The sequence below is a fragment of the Condylura cristata genome, unplaced genomic scaffold (assembly GCF_000260355.1).
Source record: "Condylura cristata isolate star-nosed mole 26May11 unplaced genomic scaffold, ConCri1.0 scaffold00015, whole genome shotgun sequence".
Taxonomy (NCBI): Eukaryota; Metazoa; Chordata; class Mammalia; order Eulipotyphla; family Talpidae; genus Condylura; species Condylura cristata.
In genome coordinates this window covers 5,127,437-5,147,320 of record NW_004567116.1, presented here as the reverse complement: position 1 = coordinate 5,147,320, position 19,884 = coordinate 5,127,437, and the positions used below count along the sequence as shown (strand labels likewise).

Below are 19,884 nucleotides of genomic sequence, written 5' to 3'. Positions count from 1 at the left end.
GGCTTCACCAGAGACAGAGTGGGGAGCAGAACAGGCAGATCTACGAAGTCCACTGCTGAGGGGAGCAGCGGGGGGGGGTCAGGAGAGGTCTGCCGCGCCATGGGGTCACCTCCAGGGCAGGTGGGAATCGAACTCATGAAGAAGCGGCTTTAGATTCTCAGTGCTGTGCTGCCCTTTCTTCCGAGGAGACGCTACTTCGCAGCTCCAGACTGAGATTGAATGGACCCCCTACCTCCCCCCTTCCCACAACCGGTCTCCCCACCCCAAGACACAGGCGCTGTAGAGAACAAAGCACATCCGCATCTTACGGGACAAAGACCTCTCGACTCTCCTAGAGTACACCCCGAGGGGCAGGTTGCAGGGGTGCCACGATCTAGAACCCCGGAGGTGCCCCCACAGCACGCTGGTTAGGAGACCCCACCCTAGTTCCTGCCCTTGGCCTCCACCCAGCCATAGAGAGCTTGTAACACCAGTCCTGGACCCAGGTTTTGGAACTGATGCCCCAGGGACAGTCCACACTCTCCTGGACTGGAGGTTAGGCCTCGGCCCCAGTGGGCTCCAGCGGGCTCCATATGTCAGCACTTCTAAAGCCAGGACCTCAGTCAGCCGGAAAATTCCACCTAGGAACCAACTAGAATGGCACACCCTCAGCAAGGACTCTTCAGGAACTAATCAGGCTACTTAGACAAACAAAGTTATGGCCACAGCCTAGGGCTCAGCGGTTTAAATGATTAGGTTCCACACCCAGGCCAACTGCAGGCCTCTCCTTGCAGGTTGGCTGAAGGAGCTGCTGTGTCTAACACAGAGACACAAACAGAATCTAGCAAAATAAGGAAGCAGGATTATGCTCCAGGAAATTCCAAAATGTTCCAAAGGAAGAGCAGGATAAAACTTCAGAAAAGGCCTCGCAAACCAGACAGAACTAATAAACCAGAAAGAAGTAGTAATGCAGTGAGTGAGTGAGTAAACTGAAAAATATGCCAATGTTTTAAGCAGAAGAATAGAGAAAGCCTGAAGGGTGCTATTTTTTTGGAAATCGTTTTATGAGGCTAAATAATTTCTACTTCCAAAGAGCCTGTTACAGGATAAAGCTTTGCGCAGACAGCAATAAATAGGGTTGATTCTGTGGGAAAGAAACAGCATTTTCATTAAACTAGTGAGAAGAACTCCCATGTTTGGCAATACAGTGAGCTTCATGCAGTTTGTTGAATGACCACATGACAGGACTGAACAATCTGGTGTCCCTTTGTGACACTAGACAGCCCCTCCTCCGACTTGAAGCCAGCTAAAACAGCAAGACATGGGAGGCACTTTTCAGATCCATTTAGAGCAAACTCAGCCCAAATCCCAAAGTGTAGGGAGTGAGGATTTTTCATTTAGCTTCTCTTCAGAGACCTCCAGGTTTTGGTGTTTTTTTTTTTTAAGATTTATTTATTTATGCTTACAGAACTAGGGTACAGGCCAGAGATCTGGTGGGTAAGATTTACCTGAGACAGAGTGGGGAGCAGAACAGGCAGATTGGTGAAGTACACTGCTGAGGGGAGCAGCAGGTAAGTCAGGAAAGATCTGCCAGCCATTTGGGTCAGCTTGTTGGCTGGCAGGGATGGAGCTCATGCTGCAGTAGCTTCAGAAAGCTTCATAATGAGGTGCTTTAACCCGTTGGGCCACCAGCGAGGGATCTCCAAGTTAAAGATTCAGTGTACACTCTTGTGACTCCAGTAAGGGAAAGTTGATCAACCCAGTGTCCTCCAGGGCTTTCCCTGTGCTAGTGGGACCACAAGGCCTTCCTCAGCCCTGGGTGGTCTTTGGAGACCCAGACTAAGGTGAGTAGAGGTCGTTCTGAGCTAAACCGAATTCCTTAACCCCACTTGGAAATGTTTAGAGACCATAGGAGCAAAATCAATCTCAAGACACAGCCATACCACACTGTTTTCCTAGTTCCCTGGAGTTTGAGATCTTGACCACATGTTGAGACATCCCACAGTGAGAAGACTGGTGATGGTATGGGGGTTTAATCAAATAGATTTTACAATAGAAAAGGTGAGATCAGGAAGTACTTTGCAATTTAATACAAAAACTTAACTTCTCGCTAAGGTGAAGGGAAGAAATAGAAAAAAAAAAGATGATCTACTTGTTTCCTTGTAACTATTTTCCACGTAAGAAGCAGAGTGCGAAGGGTTAACACGCACCATTTTTTATTTTCACGTTTTCAAACTGGTTCTCCATCTTTCTTCGCGTTAGAAAACTGCTAAGAAGTGCGCCACCTGCTGGCGTTATTGAAACGAGGTCACTCCATTCTCAGAATCCGAGCAGCCTCTGAAAGGTCAGCTTGACTCTCCTTCCACTCTTCCCACTGCAGGAGAAACCATTCAGTAAAACAAAGACACCTGTCTGAGTGGGAGGAAATATCCACACACGTGCACCTAACAAGGGCTAATATACAAGATAGATGAAGAACTCATACAATTCAACAAAAAGAAAAAGACGTGATTTGAAAATGGGCAGAAGAGCTAAATAGACACTTCTCTAAAGAAGACGGCATGTGAAAAAAATGCTCATCATCACTTATCATCAGGGAAATGCAATGAAAGCCACAATGATGATATTGTCAAGCCAGGAAAAAGTATCAGTAAATATATAGAGGGAAAAAATCCTCTTACATTGTTGACTGGACTGTAGACTGGTCCAGTCCTATGGAGATTTCTCAAAATATTTTTTAAAATAGATCTACCATAGGACCCAGCAATTCTACTCCTAGCTACGTACCTGAAGAGTGCAAAAGAACAAATTTAAAGGGAAACATGGCCTCCCATGTTCATGACAGCACTATTTATAATATTCAAATTATGGAAACAACCTAAGTGCCCAAGGACAGGAGAGGGTATATATATATATATATTATACACACGCACTAGAATACTACTCAGCTATAAAAAAGACAAACCCTGGGGGTGGGGAAGGGAGGGAAATGCACGGGACTATGGTGGTGGCACAGGGGTGATTTGGTGATGGGAAACCCGCGGGGATTACAATCAAGATGGAAAAAAAATGTGCAAAATGATGTAAAAATAAACTTTTGTAATAAAAAAAAAAGACAAACCCTTACCTTTTGTGACAATGAAGGTGGAACTGTAGGTGATGATGCTAAGTGAAATAAGTCAGAAGAAGGCAAATACCATATGATCTCACATATGAGTGGACAATAGAGAGATGAAACAAAGGGTTAGGAAAACCGACATGACAATAAACCCTAGAAATCTGACTGACTGTGGAAGTGAGTCTCAAGGCAGTTGGGGTAGAGGAACAAAGAGGAGGAGGCAGCATGGACTCTGGTGAGGAACGGAGGATATCCTGGGGCAGGGAGTATAGTGACAGGCATCTGAGAGGTGTGACCCTTTGTCTCTGAATCCCACACAGTGTCACCCAACAGTGAGCTCTCAGTAAAAAGGAAAAGGAAAAAGACAGCTTTCTACTACGTTCATTTACTACAAAATACCATTTAGTTTCCCTCCCTCTCGGTCATCACTGAATTTTTCAGGAGCGCTTTGTCATGATGCACCCTTCCAAAAACTGGGGGACAGCCCCTCCTCAGCCTGGCACAGCGTACCAGAAAGAGGAGGGCATGGAGATAAGAGCAAAAGCAATATGTCCCCACTTAGCCTTTTATCACAGCGCTGGGGCTTGGGGACATGAAGAGTAGGTGTCCTTTGTGTCTCCCCAAAACCCAGTCATGTGCAGAAGACACGCTCCCCGTCTGTGTTGCTACCTTGGGCTCACCACCTTAAAACCCAAGATGCTGTCCAGAGCTTCCAAATTCCCTCCTCCATCCACACCCCAGGCCAGGCGCACAGCCCTGGAAGCCGAGGCCTGGGTGGGATGGCTGATTCCCGAGGTGTCCCCTGGGGATCCCCACCGCGGTCCACCCAGTGGAGATGACAAATCATTAGGCGGCCGCAAATGCGTTTCAGTAACTGCCAGGTGTTGAGCATAAAAGCGGGGTCTCTTGGGGAAACTGGTCCTCACCATTATTTCTGGGGATCTTTGAGGTGAAGCGCTCCTCGAATGCAGAGGGGGGCGAGGATGCGTGTACCAGAGTGGCTTGAGAATTCGCAAATGGAAATACAGCTACATTTGAATTTTAGAGCAAATGGCGAGTAAGCACTCTGCCCTCTGCAATAGAGCACGAGCGTACTGACCTAAACCGGTCTTTGCTCTGAAAGTCAGCTGTGCTCGGGCGCCCTGTATTTGGCCTGGAACACGTGTGTAGAATTGCACCAGCAAGACTTCGTGTCCATTTTGTCCAACGACTTCGTCCTCCACCTTCAGCCCGGGCCAGGCGCTGTTCTAGGTCCTTCTTGTTGTTAAAGCAGCAGGACTGAGCCGAAATGGGGGTTTCGCCGCGCCCCTGAGCCCGCACCTGGCCGCCAGGTCTCCCAACCGAGCCTGGGTCCCTCCCCGGGGAGAGCGAAGTGGAAAGGCCAGGGTGACCCAGAAAAGAGACGGGGCGCACGGGAGAAAGTGATCTCATATAGAGCCAGGGGCCGGGGAGGAAGACAGACCTTGTGCGTGCAGGGAAGTTTTAAAAGCAAAAAAAAAGCAAAAACACGGAATTTTTTTTTTTTTTTTTTTTTTTTGCATTTCCAGTTTCCTTCCTCCATCCAGAGAAAAAGTAGATTCTGGGACCCAAGGGGGTGGCCTGCCCGGATCCTTTTACAATTAGGAGGATGGGCCAGGGACCTATAAAACCTTTGCCGAAACCCGGGATCGAACCAGGGACCTTTAGATCTTCAGTCTAACGCTCTCCCAACTGAGCTATTTCGGCTGATTTTGCACAGTGTTTCCGCATATCTGCCATGAAATAACCTTTGTTCCAACCTAATAAAAAGGGGTGCTAGGCCCAGCCGGAGATGGCCCTTAACAAACGTTAGGGTAGGAGTGATGCAGCATGAACTCATTTGATTAACTAGGTGTGATCATTTCATTGTTCTCGCTTCTTTGTCTCTGAACCACCCGCAATCTGCATTACTCATTATAAAAGTAAAGCACTGACTTTCTCAGTGTCCGTCTTGCAGACCCGAGCCCTGTGAGAGCCATGCTGGACGTTGGGGGGCCCGGCTGGACACAACCCAATGGCAAATGATGGCTATTTTGACTTCGCCCTAGTTTTCATGATCAGAAACAATACTGCAGTGACTATCCTCCTGGATTTTATTTTTGTGTGTGAGAAGGCAAATAGCCAGGTCAAGAAATGTGAACATTTTGAAGTTTTCAGGTATTTGTCATTTTGGGCTCAAGGTCACACACGTGCAAAGCCGCACGAGAACTTGAACAGCCACATGCTTTATATACAGAGTCACTGTATCTGTATGTTGAAAGCACTGACTTGCTAAACCTAAGTATTTCAAATATGTCTCAAGTTTTCCAATCCTGTATCTTGGTGCTTCCAATGTTTTAAATATCTAGATATTGTTAACAAGTGGAATTGGCTCCGACATTTCTCAAACTCTTGTGATGCAAGCTGGAGTTTAATAATATCACATCACATGCTGATTATATTCCACCTCCACTTTCCATTTCAAAATTTGAACCCCTTTCTTTCATCTATGCACACACATAAGAGTTGCATGGCTCTAACAGAATCAGAATCCCTGCAGCTGGGACTCAGGAGTGTGCATTTATTTGTAAACTGAGCTGGTAATTCAAGAGTCTCGTGGCATCCTGTTCCTCATTCTCACAGAAAGGAAGTTATCCCTTTGGGGCCATGCTTTAAACTGCCTGTTCAACCTCTCCACAGGCACCTCAGGTCCAAAAATAAACCTATCTTCTCCTATAAGCTTGTTTATCTTACCACCTTCCATTTAAGTTTTGTGAGCTAGAGAAACACCAAATCGCTCTTCTCTCCCTGCCTCTCTCCTTCCCTCCCTACCTCAGCTCTCCACCCATCCTCACACCCAAGTGCTGTTCATGCACTCATTATTCTGGAACGTTTCCATATTTCTTCATTTTGACATTTTCTCCAACATCTTATCTTTCTTTTTAAAACGATGTATTTTTATAAACACATGCCTTTTGCAGCAACATGGATGGAGCTGGAAGGGATCATGCCAGAAAGGAAAGGAAAATTACCAGATGGTTTCGCTCACAGCAGGAGCATAAAGAACCAGGGGAGAAAATAATAATAATAACAATAATAATAATAATAATGAACAACTATATACCAGAGACATTTTATGGGGGTAGCATGGGGAATGGGATCAAAAACAGAGGGGGGAGGGAAGTGCACGGGACTATGGTGATGGCACAGGATGATCTGGTGATGGGATCATCCCACGGGGATGACAACTGAGATGGAAAAAGTCACAAAGTGATGTAAAAATAAACTATTTTATTATTTTTTAAAAAGATGTATTTTTATTTATTTTTGCATATAAGAGCTAGGTGTAGGCGGTGAGAAGATTCACCAGAGGCAGATGGGGGAGCAGAACTGGTGAAGCCACTGAAATCCACTGCTGAGGGGAGCAGCAGGTGGAGCAGGGGAGGTCTGCTCCCTGGCCGGGGATCAAACTCATGCTGCCGTGGCTGGTATTAGCCTCAAAATGCTGAGACTTAATCCCTGTGCCACCAGGGAGGTCCCAACATCTTAGCTATCCATCAATTATTTTCCATGCTGGAAAACTTACTGTTTAAAAGTCCTTCACTCGCTCCCTTGTTGAAAGCAGACCGAAGCCTTCTTTCCATGGTTTGGTAGATGAAGACTCCCGTACTTCCGGCCTCTCTCCTGGAGTCCATCAGTGCCCTCCTCCCCTAAACTCTGCCCTTTTGTGTGGCTGTGCAAGCTCAGTGCACCTTCCTTGACTTCACTCATCTTTGTCCAGGAGCATTTTTTCTATGGCCCTTCCTATCACCCTTAGTAAACCTGCAACTCTCCACTCAAATACATTTTTCTAATGCTAGAGAACTTCGCTGCATGTCTCTCTCCTCTCCTCCCTCCCTACAGGCTAGCTGCTCCTCACACCACCATACTGGATTGGATTACCTGCTTTTTTAAACTTTCACCCTGGCTGCTGCGCGACATAGCAGACATAGCAGGCCGGAGCTGGTGTCTAATAGCTCCGGGCCCCCCAGGCCACCTAGTACTTGACCAACTTCTACAGTCACCTAGCCAAACTCAGATGTCACCGCTGCGAGGCTATTTATAGCAAATTCTAGCCTACTTAGTTCTTGCCTTTGAAAATGCCTCAACTGAGCACCCTGCCCCTCTCCCTGAGGGGTACTGTGAACCAGAAGGACACTTCAGTTGAAGAGACAGTGAGGAGGCAAGCCAAGGAGGGTGGAAACGGATGATTGTATGACCTTTGGAAGGGAAAGACAGGAAAGCTTTGGAATGCTTTCCTCGGGCAGGGGGAGTACAGGGCACAAGCTCTATACTCTTAACAGCAAACTTGAAATTTTGGCAACTGTTTCTCAAGGTGCGAGTCTTCCAATGAATAAACTCCAGTGACATCTCTATACCTCCTACTAGGAGTTGAGTATTGTGGTGGGCTGGTTTTTGCTTGTTTTTTTTTGAATTAGATCCTTACAATTTGTACATTGAACTTTTACACGGGGCTGGAGAGGAGTCCCTGACAAGTGAATCATTTGCCATTCTGCTGATTCATAAATTGCAGTCGAGACTGAGTATGGCAGATCTCTCAGGAGCCAGAGTCCCTTTCCCCAGCCCACTGCAGGACTAAGGATTATTAAATGCTCCAGGTGCACGTGACTATCCCTAATGGAGGGAATCATTTGTCCCGGAGGTATTCAGGGCAGGGCGGGGCCCTCCCAATGTCAAGGGCCAGGGCAGTGGCCTTCAGCTGGCCAGAAATCATCATCTTCAGCAGCGGAGCTGGGTGAATGACTCAACAGGTGAGCCTTCCCCACACCTGTGCTGGGAAAAAACCATCCGTGACAACGTAGCTCATCTTGTGGACCCAAGAATCTTGAGACATCGAGGAATGCAGGGATGAACTTCTAGCCACGCCTTCCTTCAGAAAGACACCCCAATGGTACTTGCGACAGTGAGCCCCTCAAAACAGATGTGCACTTCAGCATGGCGCGATGGAAGGAGAAACGACTTGACTGTCAGTGGCCTTCCAACCCTGTTTTTCCAGAACACCAGGCTGTAGAGGTTAGGCTCTGGGGTTAAACAAACCCAGCTTTGAATTCCAACACTGTGACTAACCACTCAGCTATGTGACCTAAAGTAGTACTGTTTCTAGTTCCTTTCTAAGTCTTCAAAATTACCTCTTAAATGTAATTTAGCTCTTAAATGTAAAATGTAACATTTACTTCTTAAAATCATCCTAAGCCAGACAACATTCAGTTCCTATCTGAACCCCCTGAAGAGAGGCAGATGCTGGGCTAATGTCCAGGCCTCTCCAAGCCTCTCTGGTCATCTCCTCCCCTCCCTGAACCCAACTAAACAAACTCATTAGGTTTTCCAAGTGATTTCTCGCCAAGGTCGTCACCCGATACGTGATCGCTTTTACTTCCAAATACACAGGTAGCGAGTTACCCAGGGTGAGTCCATTTGCAGGGAGGGAGCTTCTGCCCTTGGACAGCGCACTGGCTGAGGCTCAGCTGTTAATGGAATCCCTGCATGAAGCGGCTTTGAAACATCTGAGAATCTAAATGGGCAAGAGAAACTACATTCAAGAATTTTTTTTCTTTTTGAGTTGAAACAGGACCAGTCTCAAAAACACGGGAAGCCGCTCCGCGCGGCAAAGGAGGTTGCTGACTGGGGCAGGAAACGAAGGATGACTTCCTGCCCGTGGCCTCTACGGGCCGCCGGGCCGGGCCGGGCGGTACCACAGCCAGACACCTGACACCCTGGCCCAGACGCCCTTTCGGTTTCCCCACATCAGTCTTCCATCCTGCAGTAGCAAGCGCCCCCCTGCCCGGCTCCCCGCCCCTCCCTCCCACCACCACTCCCGACCTAGTGGGAGCAGAAGTGAATCAGACAACCAGTATCACTTTTTAAAAATTATTTAATTTAGTAGTTTTCTTGGAAAAAAACAATAAGGCAAAAAAACCGAAAATATATATAGTTTTGTTTTCAAGTGACTTTATTTCACCTGAAGGACTCAAAGCTTCTTCCGTTAGCGGGACTCTGACTGGGATCAGGCCAGAACTGTAGTGCAGGTGGCAGAGAAGGGGAGACAGCAGCGACGTCGCACTGAGCCGAGGAAGCCCCACTCTCCCTCAACTCTGCCTGGGTCTCACCGGTGGGGCCTCCCCGAGGAGGCGCTGACAGAAGCCCTCCTCACATGGTATCGGGGTTCTCAGGCCACTCCCCAGAGGCTGCCCCACAACTAGCGCGCTGGCGTCAGGTTCCAGCAGGGAAGGGCGGAGGGTGGGGAAGGAGTAAGAGCACTGATGTGCCAGGTATAAATCCAGTTTCCCTGGAGGGATGGCTTCCTCTGGAATGATATTTTCCCCTGGGGCCCACACTGGCTGAGGCTCAGCAGTTAAGGAACAGAAACAAAATGACGAACAGAAAGCATACAAGGAAGGCACCTCAATTTGTGATCCTCAACCACGGTGGGGGGCACAGGGATTAGAATTCTGAAGACAGCTCAAACGGAACAAAATGGTGGAAGCCAGGGCCCAACAGGAGTCGCTCTCATCCCCTCCCCACGGCCTAGAAAGTTCTTTTGGGAATCAGCTGTATGTGCTGTGATTTGGACAGAGGCAGAATGAAAGTGGAAATGACCTGACTCTCGGCCCAGCCCTTCCTAACAAAGGAAGGAAAACAGGCAGGAGAGGAGTTAAGAGTCCGAAAGGCAGGCGTCAGGAGCGCGGGGTTCAGACAGCCGCGGCCCTCCATGAGCCATCCCATGGGGAAGCCCCGCTCACTAACTGCCGACACCCTCCTGCTCCAGTTTCAGATTCATCTGCCCCCAGAAGGTGGCCTTCAGGAGTCTCCCACCCAAACCCAAGTGTCTAAGAGAGTCCCGGGGGGACAAGTGATGTCAAAACGCAAGATTCTTAATGGGAGGAAGGAAAATCAAACCAAAAAATTAGATTTTTCTCTACATATATATAATATACAGATATTTAACACATTATTCCAGAGGTGGCTCCAGTCCATGGGCTTGAGAGATGGTGAAACCTGTTACGTGATGAACTCTCACATTCTGAAGTGTATCAGAACGGAACAAGTGACGTTTTGCTCCACACTGGGGCACAGACCCAAACTGGTATGGGGTGAGGGGGGAGTGTGGAGAAAGTGGGGGAGGGAAGGAAGGAGACAGGAAGGGCGAGGAAGGGAGAGAAGCTAGAAAGACCATGAAGGGTGGGGTGAGGAGAAAGCAAAGTGGCTAGTAGTCCTTTCACCCTGCCCTGCCTTCCCAGTTCTCAGCCCGGGAAGTCTGTCAAGCCCCTCTGTGAGGACAGCGCAGCCCTCCTGCCATCAAAGTGGCGTCCGGTGCTGTCAAAGATGAAGAACAGCGGGAAGAGTTTTAGCAAGTGAAGACAGAGGCTTCCCAGAACGCAACTGAATATTTCGAGCACTCCTCCCGCGGGGGCCCCAGTCCCTCAGCTGTCTGTGTGCGAACGCCCCACGGACGGGCCCACTGGTGAACACGCCGGGAAGGCCCGGCCTAGGCCTCCCGCACCCACTCACTAAGCCTCCGCTGCTGAGTCTCTCATGTTTCTTTTTAAAGGAGCTTCTCAAATCAGCTCTCGCTCTGAACAGCACCAAAATGCCCCTGAAGCACACTGACGTGGACCTTGACTGAGCAGGAGCTACAAGGGGCAGGGGAGTGACGTCATGGCAAGTGGGGCAGCGGGAAGGAAGAGCCAAGAACACCGGACTTGGCAGAGGCGGGGCAGCACTACCGGGCAGCCACTGGGCTCTCCTCACAACACGGGCATCTAGCATTTCAATTTCAGTTTCAATCAGCTAAGGCAACCAGCCAATCACCACCATCGGTGTCTGCTTCTGGTGATTGATTTGGAAAATGATTGGTTAAGACAGACAAACTTGAGGAAAGCACTCGTGAGAGGCCCAAGGCCCGCTTCCCCGCACATCCTCTGTCCGCTTCTCCTTTGGATCCTCCTCCTGCCGTCTCCGCTGCCTCAGAAAATGTCTGGGCATGAGTTCCAGTCCTGCTTTTCTTTGCTCTCCCAGTATCCGCCCCTGTAAATATGAGTCAACTCCTTCGTAACCGGGTCCTTCTTCCGCTCAAACCACAGGGCCTTATAGGGGTCGTAGGGCGTGCCTACAGGGGAAAGAGGGCAGAGGCAGACGCAGTGAGAGCCGAGCACACCTGATTCCCGACCCCGAGAATGAAAAGACAGGCCTGTACCGTCTTCTGTAGCTTTCATAGCTTCTGCTTCCCTCTTCTTCCTGGAGAGTCTCTGCTTTTCCTCCAGGCGCTGCTTCTCGGCATTGGCTTCATCCCAGCGTCCGTTCTCCATCAGCCTCTGGTCAGGCCGCAGCCGGCTGTCTGTGGGGGCAGTGCCGCCTTCCAAGGCGTTGAGAGTCAGCGCGAGCTCCGAGAAGTAGTACATGTTTTCGGCGTTCTTCCTGAAGGGAAAGGCCGGGAAGAGACAGGTGATACCAGGACTAAGGGCCCAAAGACCCCATAGGCTGGGCTGCTGTACAAACAGAAAGAATCAAGGACATCAGGGTCCCCAACTGGGCTACCCCCGGCCCCACCCCGAATCATGCCATGGATCCTCTTCTCGACTTGCACTGTGCTCAGCTGAAATGAGGAAATTCCTGAGAGAAACATTCTCTTAAGCGAACGCTCCTGAGTGCTGCTTGAGCTTCAGCCCCCTGAGACAGCCTCGGCTGCTAATACAGGCTGGAGGCACCACATGAGTTGAGCAGCCAAGTGGCCTCGTCTTCATTTGTCCCAAGTGCCCTGTAGGGCTCTTGGCGGCCTTTACATCACCACTGGGCCTTTGGGCTAAATTATGAAAAGGCGGTAGCACCTTTCTCGTCCAGCTGCTTCTGAACAGCTTTGCTCGAAATTATGAAAACATAACTGTTTGAACCGCAATCCAAGGAACTTTGAGAACCACCCTCCACCCTTTTTTTTTTTTTATTTTTGCAGAGGTGGTATGATTCTTTTAACAATCTTGGGACAAGGCACGCTACCCCTTGAGTCAGACAGCGCCGCCCTTCCAGGATCTCCTTCACCTGAGCCCCCGCGCTGCAGGGGGGAGGCGGCAGAGCCACCGTCCACCCGCCAAGGTGGCGCTGAGGGCAGCCGGGCACCCATACTCACGGCAAAGGGTTCCTCTTCCACAGCACCACCCTGCTGTCCTCAGCTTCGTGGCCTCTCAGGCGGGCATCACCCCCATTCTCCCCAACGACTGGCTGTACTTTGAAACAATCCATTTTCTCATCCCACGTTCCCAGAAGGGCAAAGTGAACTTTTCCTGACGGATCTGTCACTTCCCCTGTCACCTACAAGGAGCAGGGCACAGCATTCACGTGGGTTAGCGTTCCTATTCTGGAAACAAATCTAACTCATGCTCAGACCAACACCACGGTGTCTGACTATCTGTCATATTTTCTTGAGCTGCTTAAAATAACCAAGCCATGTGTTGGGGGTTTCATTACCATTTTATTGTAGAGGGATTTTTGTTACAGTGACATTATGTAGGAAAAGCTCTGACTGGTAGTCAGAATTACGTACTTCCTTCTCTCCAGACATCAGAGAGAACCACAAACAGATTTACATGCCCGACTACGGCTTCCTCTCCCACGGGAACTCGGGGTACGCTTTTATAGTGGTGTGACACCACAGCTGGCTCCCAGCACTGCTCTCGCTCCCCTTCCTCAGGCCCCTTCCTATCACCCTTTTTCATTAGGCCACCTTCGGGCCCCTGTTTTCAATTTCTTATCACTCTTGACTTTTCACTTTCTCGCCTGCTGTCCTTCCCAGGAAAGGGTACAGCAAGTATCCTTTCCTGCTGATTTTCTCCGTTACCTCTCCCTCCTTGAATCACGTTTAGGAGACACAGACATATGCACATACACATGTCGGTCCTTCTGTCTGTCCGCCTGTCCATCCATGTATCTCAACGAACCCTTACCAAGGAATACACACTGAATTAAATAAATTTAAATTCCGGTTACTCTTACCTTTCTTGCTACATCTCTAGAGAAGTAGCTGTAAGGAACGAATTTGAGATTGCACTTGTCTCCTGTCTTGTGATTCACAATGTCGATTTCACCAGACTATAAAATGGAAAGAATCCTGGTTAGTCTTAGGGCTGGAGGACTGACAACATGTGATGCCACAAGGCTCACTTCCTTCCCTTTCCATCGTCTGCGCTAGCTCTGAGATTTGGGTCAGGCCAACCCTGAGGTGCTGTGGAATCCCACCAAAACAGGGCCTTTGGACTGGGGTCAGGACCAGATGACCTCTGGCTTCTTTAAAGGGATGAGCACATGTCAGGTGCCATTAGCTGACCTTCAGCACATGTTCAGATATATTCACATATAGCTACTTTTCTAAACCAATCCCCACTCATACCCTTCAGAACCCTGCAGTTATAAATACTCAACTCGTAATATGGTGGGACTTTCTATAATCCATTCATTTTCTCTTTCACTTTTTTAAATCTAATTTCAGCTTAATTCTCACACCTACGATGACATCCTTCCCGACTGTTCAGAGAGCATTCCCTCTTTTCTGAATTTACCACAGCCATTGTCTTAAGATCAAACTGACAATCAAACGTTGCCAGTATTATTTTGTTAAGTACTTGTCAGCCTACTCGTATTTGTTACAATTGACCCTGCCAGCCACTCCCTCTGAAGGACCATGTCTCATCTGACTCCATGTTCCCTAGGAGCTGGCTCTCTGCCGGGCACAGGGTTTGACAGATAAGCAAAGGAGGGAGGGAGCAGCCATGTTGACTTTTTGCTTGCATCCTTCATAGGGCCTAATACAGGTCCGTGGAGTATCAATGAATGAATGTTACTGCTTTACAAATTTCAACTTGTAGAGAAACTCAGGAAGTTGGGGGTAAGGCTAGCGCCTGAGAGAAATTCTTTAGAAGAAAATGATACTAGTTTGGGGCAAGTTTTCTTGTCCTAAATGCTGCAAAACTGTGCCTAAGGAGGGGCTCTGAGCCGCCAAGCATTCTGGACACCTCTGCTCACCTGGTCTATCCACAACTTGCCCACGATAATGTTATGCACCGTTGTAGTGACCTTTTTCCAAGTGTAGTGGTGCCCAGTGGCATGGAAAATACAGTGGATGCTACCTGGATGTAGAGAGAAGCACACAGATGAAGCCAAACACGAGACAAATAGCACCCTACTAGCCAGAAATAACAATGTACTGACTTTCTTCTACTGCTGTAGCTTCTATTTCAAAAGGAAACAAATCAAAGAAGGACTTATAACCTGCTTAAATACTGAGAGCACTGATTGAATTTTCACTTGATAAAATATTGCAAGTGGAAGGTAAGCACTGACAATACAGCTGTTAGTTGTACTGCTAGAAACGAAATAGACCACAATTGTGCAACTGCAGCAATGAAAGCGCAAGCAGAAACCCTAGCCCCGTGCCAACGATGCCTGCCACCGCAGCTGCCCCAGCAAGGACAATAACACTGCATTTGAAAGCAGCACACACTGGAAGTTGGGCTGTGCGCATGCGCACAACCTGGCCCGTAGTAAGGAGCCACGTGACGGTAGCGAGCCACTTAGCTCAAGGTCTTAATGGTGACAAAAGAGCAGCAGATAGAGCAGGGGCATTGGAAACGGGCGGGAAGGATTCATTCCTGGCTCTGTCGCTCATCAGATGTGTGACCCTGTGATGTGTAATAATTTGTCTGGTCTTTGGCCATGCCTCCTGGGAGGAAACCTCTCAACCCTTACAAGATCCCTTTGTGGGCCCTCCCTGGTGGCGCAAAGGGTTAGGACGCAGCACCATGAAGCTAGCCGCCACTGCTTCAGTGTGAGTTCGATCCCCAGCCCCGGCGGTGATCCACATGGTGCAGCAGACCTCTCCTGATTCAGCTGCTGCTCCCCTCAGCAGTGTACTTCATTGATCTGCCTGTTGCTCCCCACTCTGTCTCTGGTGATGCCTTTCACGCCCCTGTACTTCTGTTCTACACCCAGTTCTGTATGCATAAATCTTTAAAAAAAAAAAAAAAGTTCGCTCTGTTATTCAATCAACAATCCAATCGATCACGCCAACAGAATGGAACCTAAACAAGGACTGAAGGAGTTTCCCAGCCAGGTGGAGGTCAGTGAGCCGGAGGGAAAGGGGACTCAGACGCCAGGAGAGGTCTCTTCAGACCTTGCCCCAGGGTCTCTTCATTTGTTGGAACAGTGTCTGTTTGCCCAGTGAAAAGCCTGAAACATGGTAAGCACTCAGCAAATACAGTCTCTACTCCGAGTTCGCATCAAATGAATCCCAAACCAAAGCCCGTGGTTTGAGCAGAGGTGCCTAGAGATAGAAAGTCATCAAAAATTTAAAAATAAAATCTACATCTACAGAGATATAGATGTGTAGGTAAATTCTAGGAACAGTGTGACTCTAAGCTCCCTCCACAAACTTTAAGGGAAAGAACTGTGGGGCTCGATGTGTCTTGTTTGTGCAGAAGATGAAGCGATGCCAGTAGGCAACGCCACAGTGTCGGCGCCACGAGACATGGCAAGGCAAGGCCGGGCAGCAGGTGCCCTCAGGGTGCTCTCCTTCACCTGCAGAGCATGCCACGCGGCTCCCCCAGCCGGGGCGCAGCACCTCTCCAAGCCATCTTTTGGTTGGTCTCTGTTACCTAGGTCTCTGCTCAAATGTAACCTTTCAGGGAATTCCCTTTGCTGCTCTACCTGAGGGAACACACACACACACACACACTCATTTCCCCACTAACCTGTATCATCATCTTTTGCACAGAATTACCTCTATATAAAGTTAAATTATGTGTTTACTTTTTTGTTGGTTTAAGGAAAAACAGCACAAACTATTGATCAATGAAGGCACCTAATGCACCTAGAAGAGCTGCTGGGCCGTAGCAGGCATTCAAGTACCAGCTGCTCTCTCAGCTACAGGCAGCGCTGCCCCTACATCCACGTCCCGCTGCTGCTGACCACCTGCCACACACCTGGAGGCTTAAAGCAACACAACTTACTCTCACCGCTGAAATCAGAGTCTAAAGTCACGGTGTGCCCCTCTGAGCAGGGTCAGGGAAATCCTGATTCTTGCCTTTTCCCACTACTAGCGGCCACCTGCATTCTTTGGCTCGGGGTCCCGTCCTCGTATCCCTTAACCTCTTGCTTCTGTAATCAATGACTCTGGTCCTCCAGCTTCCTCTGTGATTATCCTGGGTCCATACAATATCTCATAAGGTGGGACAGTCTCCCCATGGCAACACCCTTAACCATCCCTGCGAAACTCCTCTCATGGTGTAAAGTCCCAAGCTCTAGGACGGAGACATACCGGGGAGGAAGCACTGGTCAGCCCACCGCAGCCCCCACGTCACCAGTGAAAGTGCTGAGCTCAGGTCACTTAGGCAGTGACCGTGGGCACTGAGGTTGAAACAAGATTCAAGCCTACAGCCAGCTCATGACCTGCATCTCACCGCGACGCGGCACTCATCCTGTGGGGTCTCTTTCTCTTCATGGGGTAATGAGCAACGAATGCCCTGTGACTGTTCTGTAGGTAACATCTGTGCTTGGAAAACTTGACAGTAAGTTAAAGGTCTAGCAACTGAACCATTTATGAAGGGGGGGCCCTCCCTGGTGGCGCAGTGGGTTATGACACAGCACTGCAATCTGGCTGCAGCCGCTTCAGTGAGAGTTTGATCCTGGCTCTGGAGGTGGCTACATGGCACAGCAGACCTCTCCTGTCTTGTCTCCTGCTCCCCACTGTCTCTGGTGAGGCCTCTCACTGCCCCGGCATCTCTGGCCTGCACCCCAGTTCTGTATGCATAAATAATAAATAAATTCTTAAAATAAAGTAACGGAGAAGCCAATTGAAGAGAAAGTGATCAGAATCAAATTTTCCATAACTCTAAAAATTATCCAGAGAGCATGTATTAAAATAAATAGCTAAACCTCAGTAAAAAAAAGAGAGCTGTCACCTGGCGTGTGGGTCCATCCTGGTAAACTCCCTCACCAGCTTATCTTTATTTGCTGTGACTCAGTGCCTCAAACAGCCTTGCCCTGGAGCAATTATCAAAATAATCAAGCAACTATCTAAGAGGGTGATAACCGCTAAGGCAGTTAAATAATGGTCAGAAATCCCACAAGTTTGAGGAAAAAACATTAATCCAAGAGGCTTAATGGACTCCCGGTAGGATAAACTCAAAAGAGCAACACACCAAAATAGATTATTATCAAAATACTGAAAGACAAAGAGAAACCGGTGAGGGAAAGTGATGCTTTCACAAACAAGGGCCCTCCCTCAGACACTGGCAGTCTGAGGCAGTGGGCACCATTTGCAAAATACTGAAAAAGATGATCAAACCATGCATTCTGTAATTGGAAAAGTACCCCTCACAAACAAAAGAGAACTCAACATATTCCCAGATAAACAAGTTACATCATAGCTAGTGGGCTATAGCCCTTCAAGAAATACTAAAGGGAAATAATAAATAATAAAATACAGGGAAAGATAAAAGGAAGTTCTTCAGATGGAAATAAATAGACACTAGACAGCTTAAACCCAAATTAAGAAAGGAAGAGACCAGTAAGGGCAACTATAACTAAACTATATAAAAGCATGAATGTATTTTTTGCTTGCAACTTTCTTACTCCATACAGTTTAAAAAGTAACCATCCAAAGTAACAGTTACAAATTATATCTTTTAAAAAACTATGTTGAAGGTTACAAGGAAAGAATACAATTTGTAAGAAAATAAAAGCACAAAGGAAGGAAAAAGCAGTGAACCCTGGCGAAATTTTTGCACACCACAAAATGAAGTTGGTATTAATCTGAACTAGATTATTAGAAGTTGGTTATAATAGCCAGAGTGGCCATGCAAAAATACTTTTAAAATATATTAAAAGAAACAATGGAATTAAAATGGTAACTAGAAAACTATTTGACACAAAAGGCAGCATTAGTGGAGGAATAGAGGAGCAGAGACATACGCATAGAGAAACAGGTGCTGAAGAGTGATCAGAGCCCTGCCTACCAGCGGTACAGTAAGTGTGAATGGACCAGATATGTAAAAGGAAAAGCTTAGAAATCAGGAGAATGGATCAGGTCTACAAAGGGAATCTTTCTGCTAATATCCGGGCATAGTTCAAGGTCCACAGCTCCCACCGGTGTCATTAACACAGAAACCCACGGGCTGAATGGCTCATGCATATTTTCAAACTGTGATTCTCTTAGTGCGCAAACACCAGAATTACAGAATGCTCTTATTTAAGTGTATCTCTATAAGGATACCCACTAATTCCCAGACCCTGGCACTTGCTGAAAAAAATTTCTACTTAACCTCTATGATAGTTTTTATCATTTTGCAAAATTCAATCATATTTTCTCGCATCCTTCTCTCCAGGTTGCCAGAATTCTAACCCCGGTAGTCTATTTTACAGGGAGACAGACTCACTGCCACGGCCTCAAGAAGCCAACTAGTTGTCTACTTCTAACTCAGGCCATGTGTCTTTTCTTGGTGACCACTACTGGCTTAGCAACTTTGCCCCCTTGAAGTGAGTGCCTGCACAAATGCGAACATTTCACGTGATTCCCCTTCCAAGTCACTGATTCAAAAATATTAGAGTCATCCCCAGGGCCAGTGTCTGGAAATCCCACTCTCTCTGCATCTGAGTTCTGTTTCTGTCACTATGCCGCTCAGGTGCTCTGCCAGAGGCTGCGCTCTTTGCTTTGCTCACTTCCATTCCCAAGCCCAGGGAGCCGCGCCCAGCCCACAGCAGGCACTCAGTAGCCAGCACATGAGCGGGGTGAAGGCAATGCAGCCTAGTGACTGGGAGCCTTAAACAGCCACAGGAACGGAACCCTGCGAAGACACTTAACACCAGGAAGTTAGATCCACCACTTACATCACATACAGGGATTCACTGCTCAAAGTCTAAATTAGTAAAATGATAGAGAAAATACACAGCAAGCAGATCACTGGTGCGAAAGGTTTATTTTAAATGTCTACAACCCTCCACAGAATTGACCATAATCCATCTCTTTAGAGGCCCACTGGAGGCTTCTCACACTCTTGTCCATGTGTCAAGTCAGACTGCGGCTGAGCCACTGTCCACGCAGCTCTGCAGATCTGGTGTGAACATCCAGGCGTTTAATACTCTTAACCTAACATTTCTGAATTACAAGCTACCAAGACGATTAAGTAGAACCTAACTAGAACCTTTTATAAAGGTCCACAGGAAAGATCAAGACCAAAACCACCAAGTTTCCCTTTCTTCTAGGACTCATATTAACCATGAATCGACAGTTACACTCCAGTTTCTTTTCTCCTTTTACTATATTACAAACCTTTCTAGATTTTTTCTGGCCAATTCTGTTTTGATACAAGCGATGCAACTTCTGCCGAGCAACTGGTCCCCGACACTGTAGCACACCTGATACATTTTGTGTTTCAAAATGGAGCCCTTGTTAGAATGACCACAGCTAGCTCCCACAGGGCCAGAACCAGGAAACGGAAGCCGCAGGAGCCGGGCTGCTCCGGGTCTCCCCATGCGCTCGCGCTTCCTTCCCCCAGACCGGCGCCCACTGTCAGCACACACATGGCCATGTGTGGCTGCGTTCTCGCTCGAGAGGGCGGCAGGAATCTCTGCTACCCTTGCGAATAACATCATTTCCCTTAAAGTATAAACTCACTAACATTATGTATTAGGGTTCCTCTTCCCAGGCCTGATCTTTTTGATCAAGTTTTGCAAAAATTAACCGGTAA

General features: G+C 48.0%; 1 protein-coding gene and 1 non-coding gene across 2 annotated transcripts in view; both read right to left on the bottom strand.

Annotated features, from left to right (window-relative positions):
• Positions 1-4,749: 4,749 nt before the first annotated feature.
• Positions 4,750-4,822, bottom strand: TRNAF-GAA. Its single transcript has one exon. It is a non-coding gene; the product is annotated as a tRNA-Phe (tRNA).
• Positions 4,823-10,534: 5,712 nt separating this feature from the next.
• OSBP (oxysterol binding protein) overlaps positions 10,535-19,884 on the bottom strand; it is a gene marked incomplete at its 5' end in the record, with an annotated part of 27,615 nt that continues 18,265 nt past the window's right edge. Inside the window, 5 exons of the mRNA XM_012725161.1 lie at positions 10,535-11,261; positions 11,349-11,569; positions 12,276-12,457; positions 13,139-13,234; positions 14,165-14,268. Of these exons, the coding sequence (XP_012580615.1) occupies positions 11,119-11,261; positions 11,349-11,569; positions 12,276-12,457; positions 13,139-13,234; positions 14,165-14,268 (746 nt within the window). The remainder of the gene's footprint in view (positions 11,262-11,348; positions 11,570-12,275; positions 12,458-13,138; positions 13,235-14,164; positions 14,269-19,884) is intronic.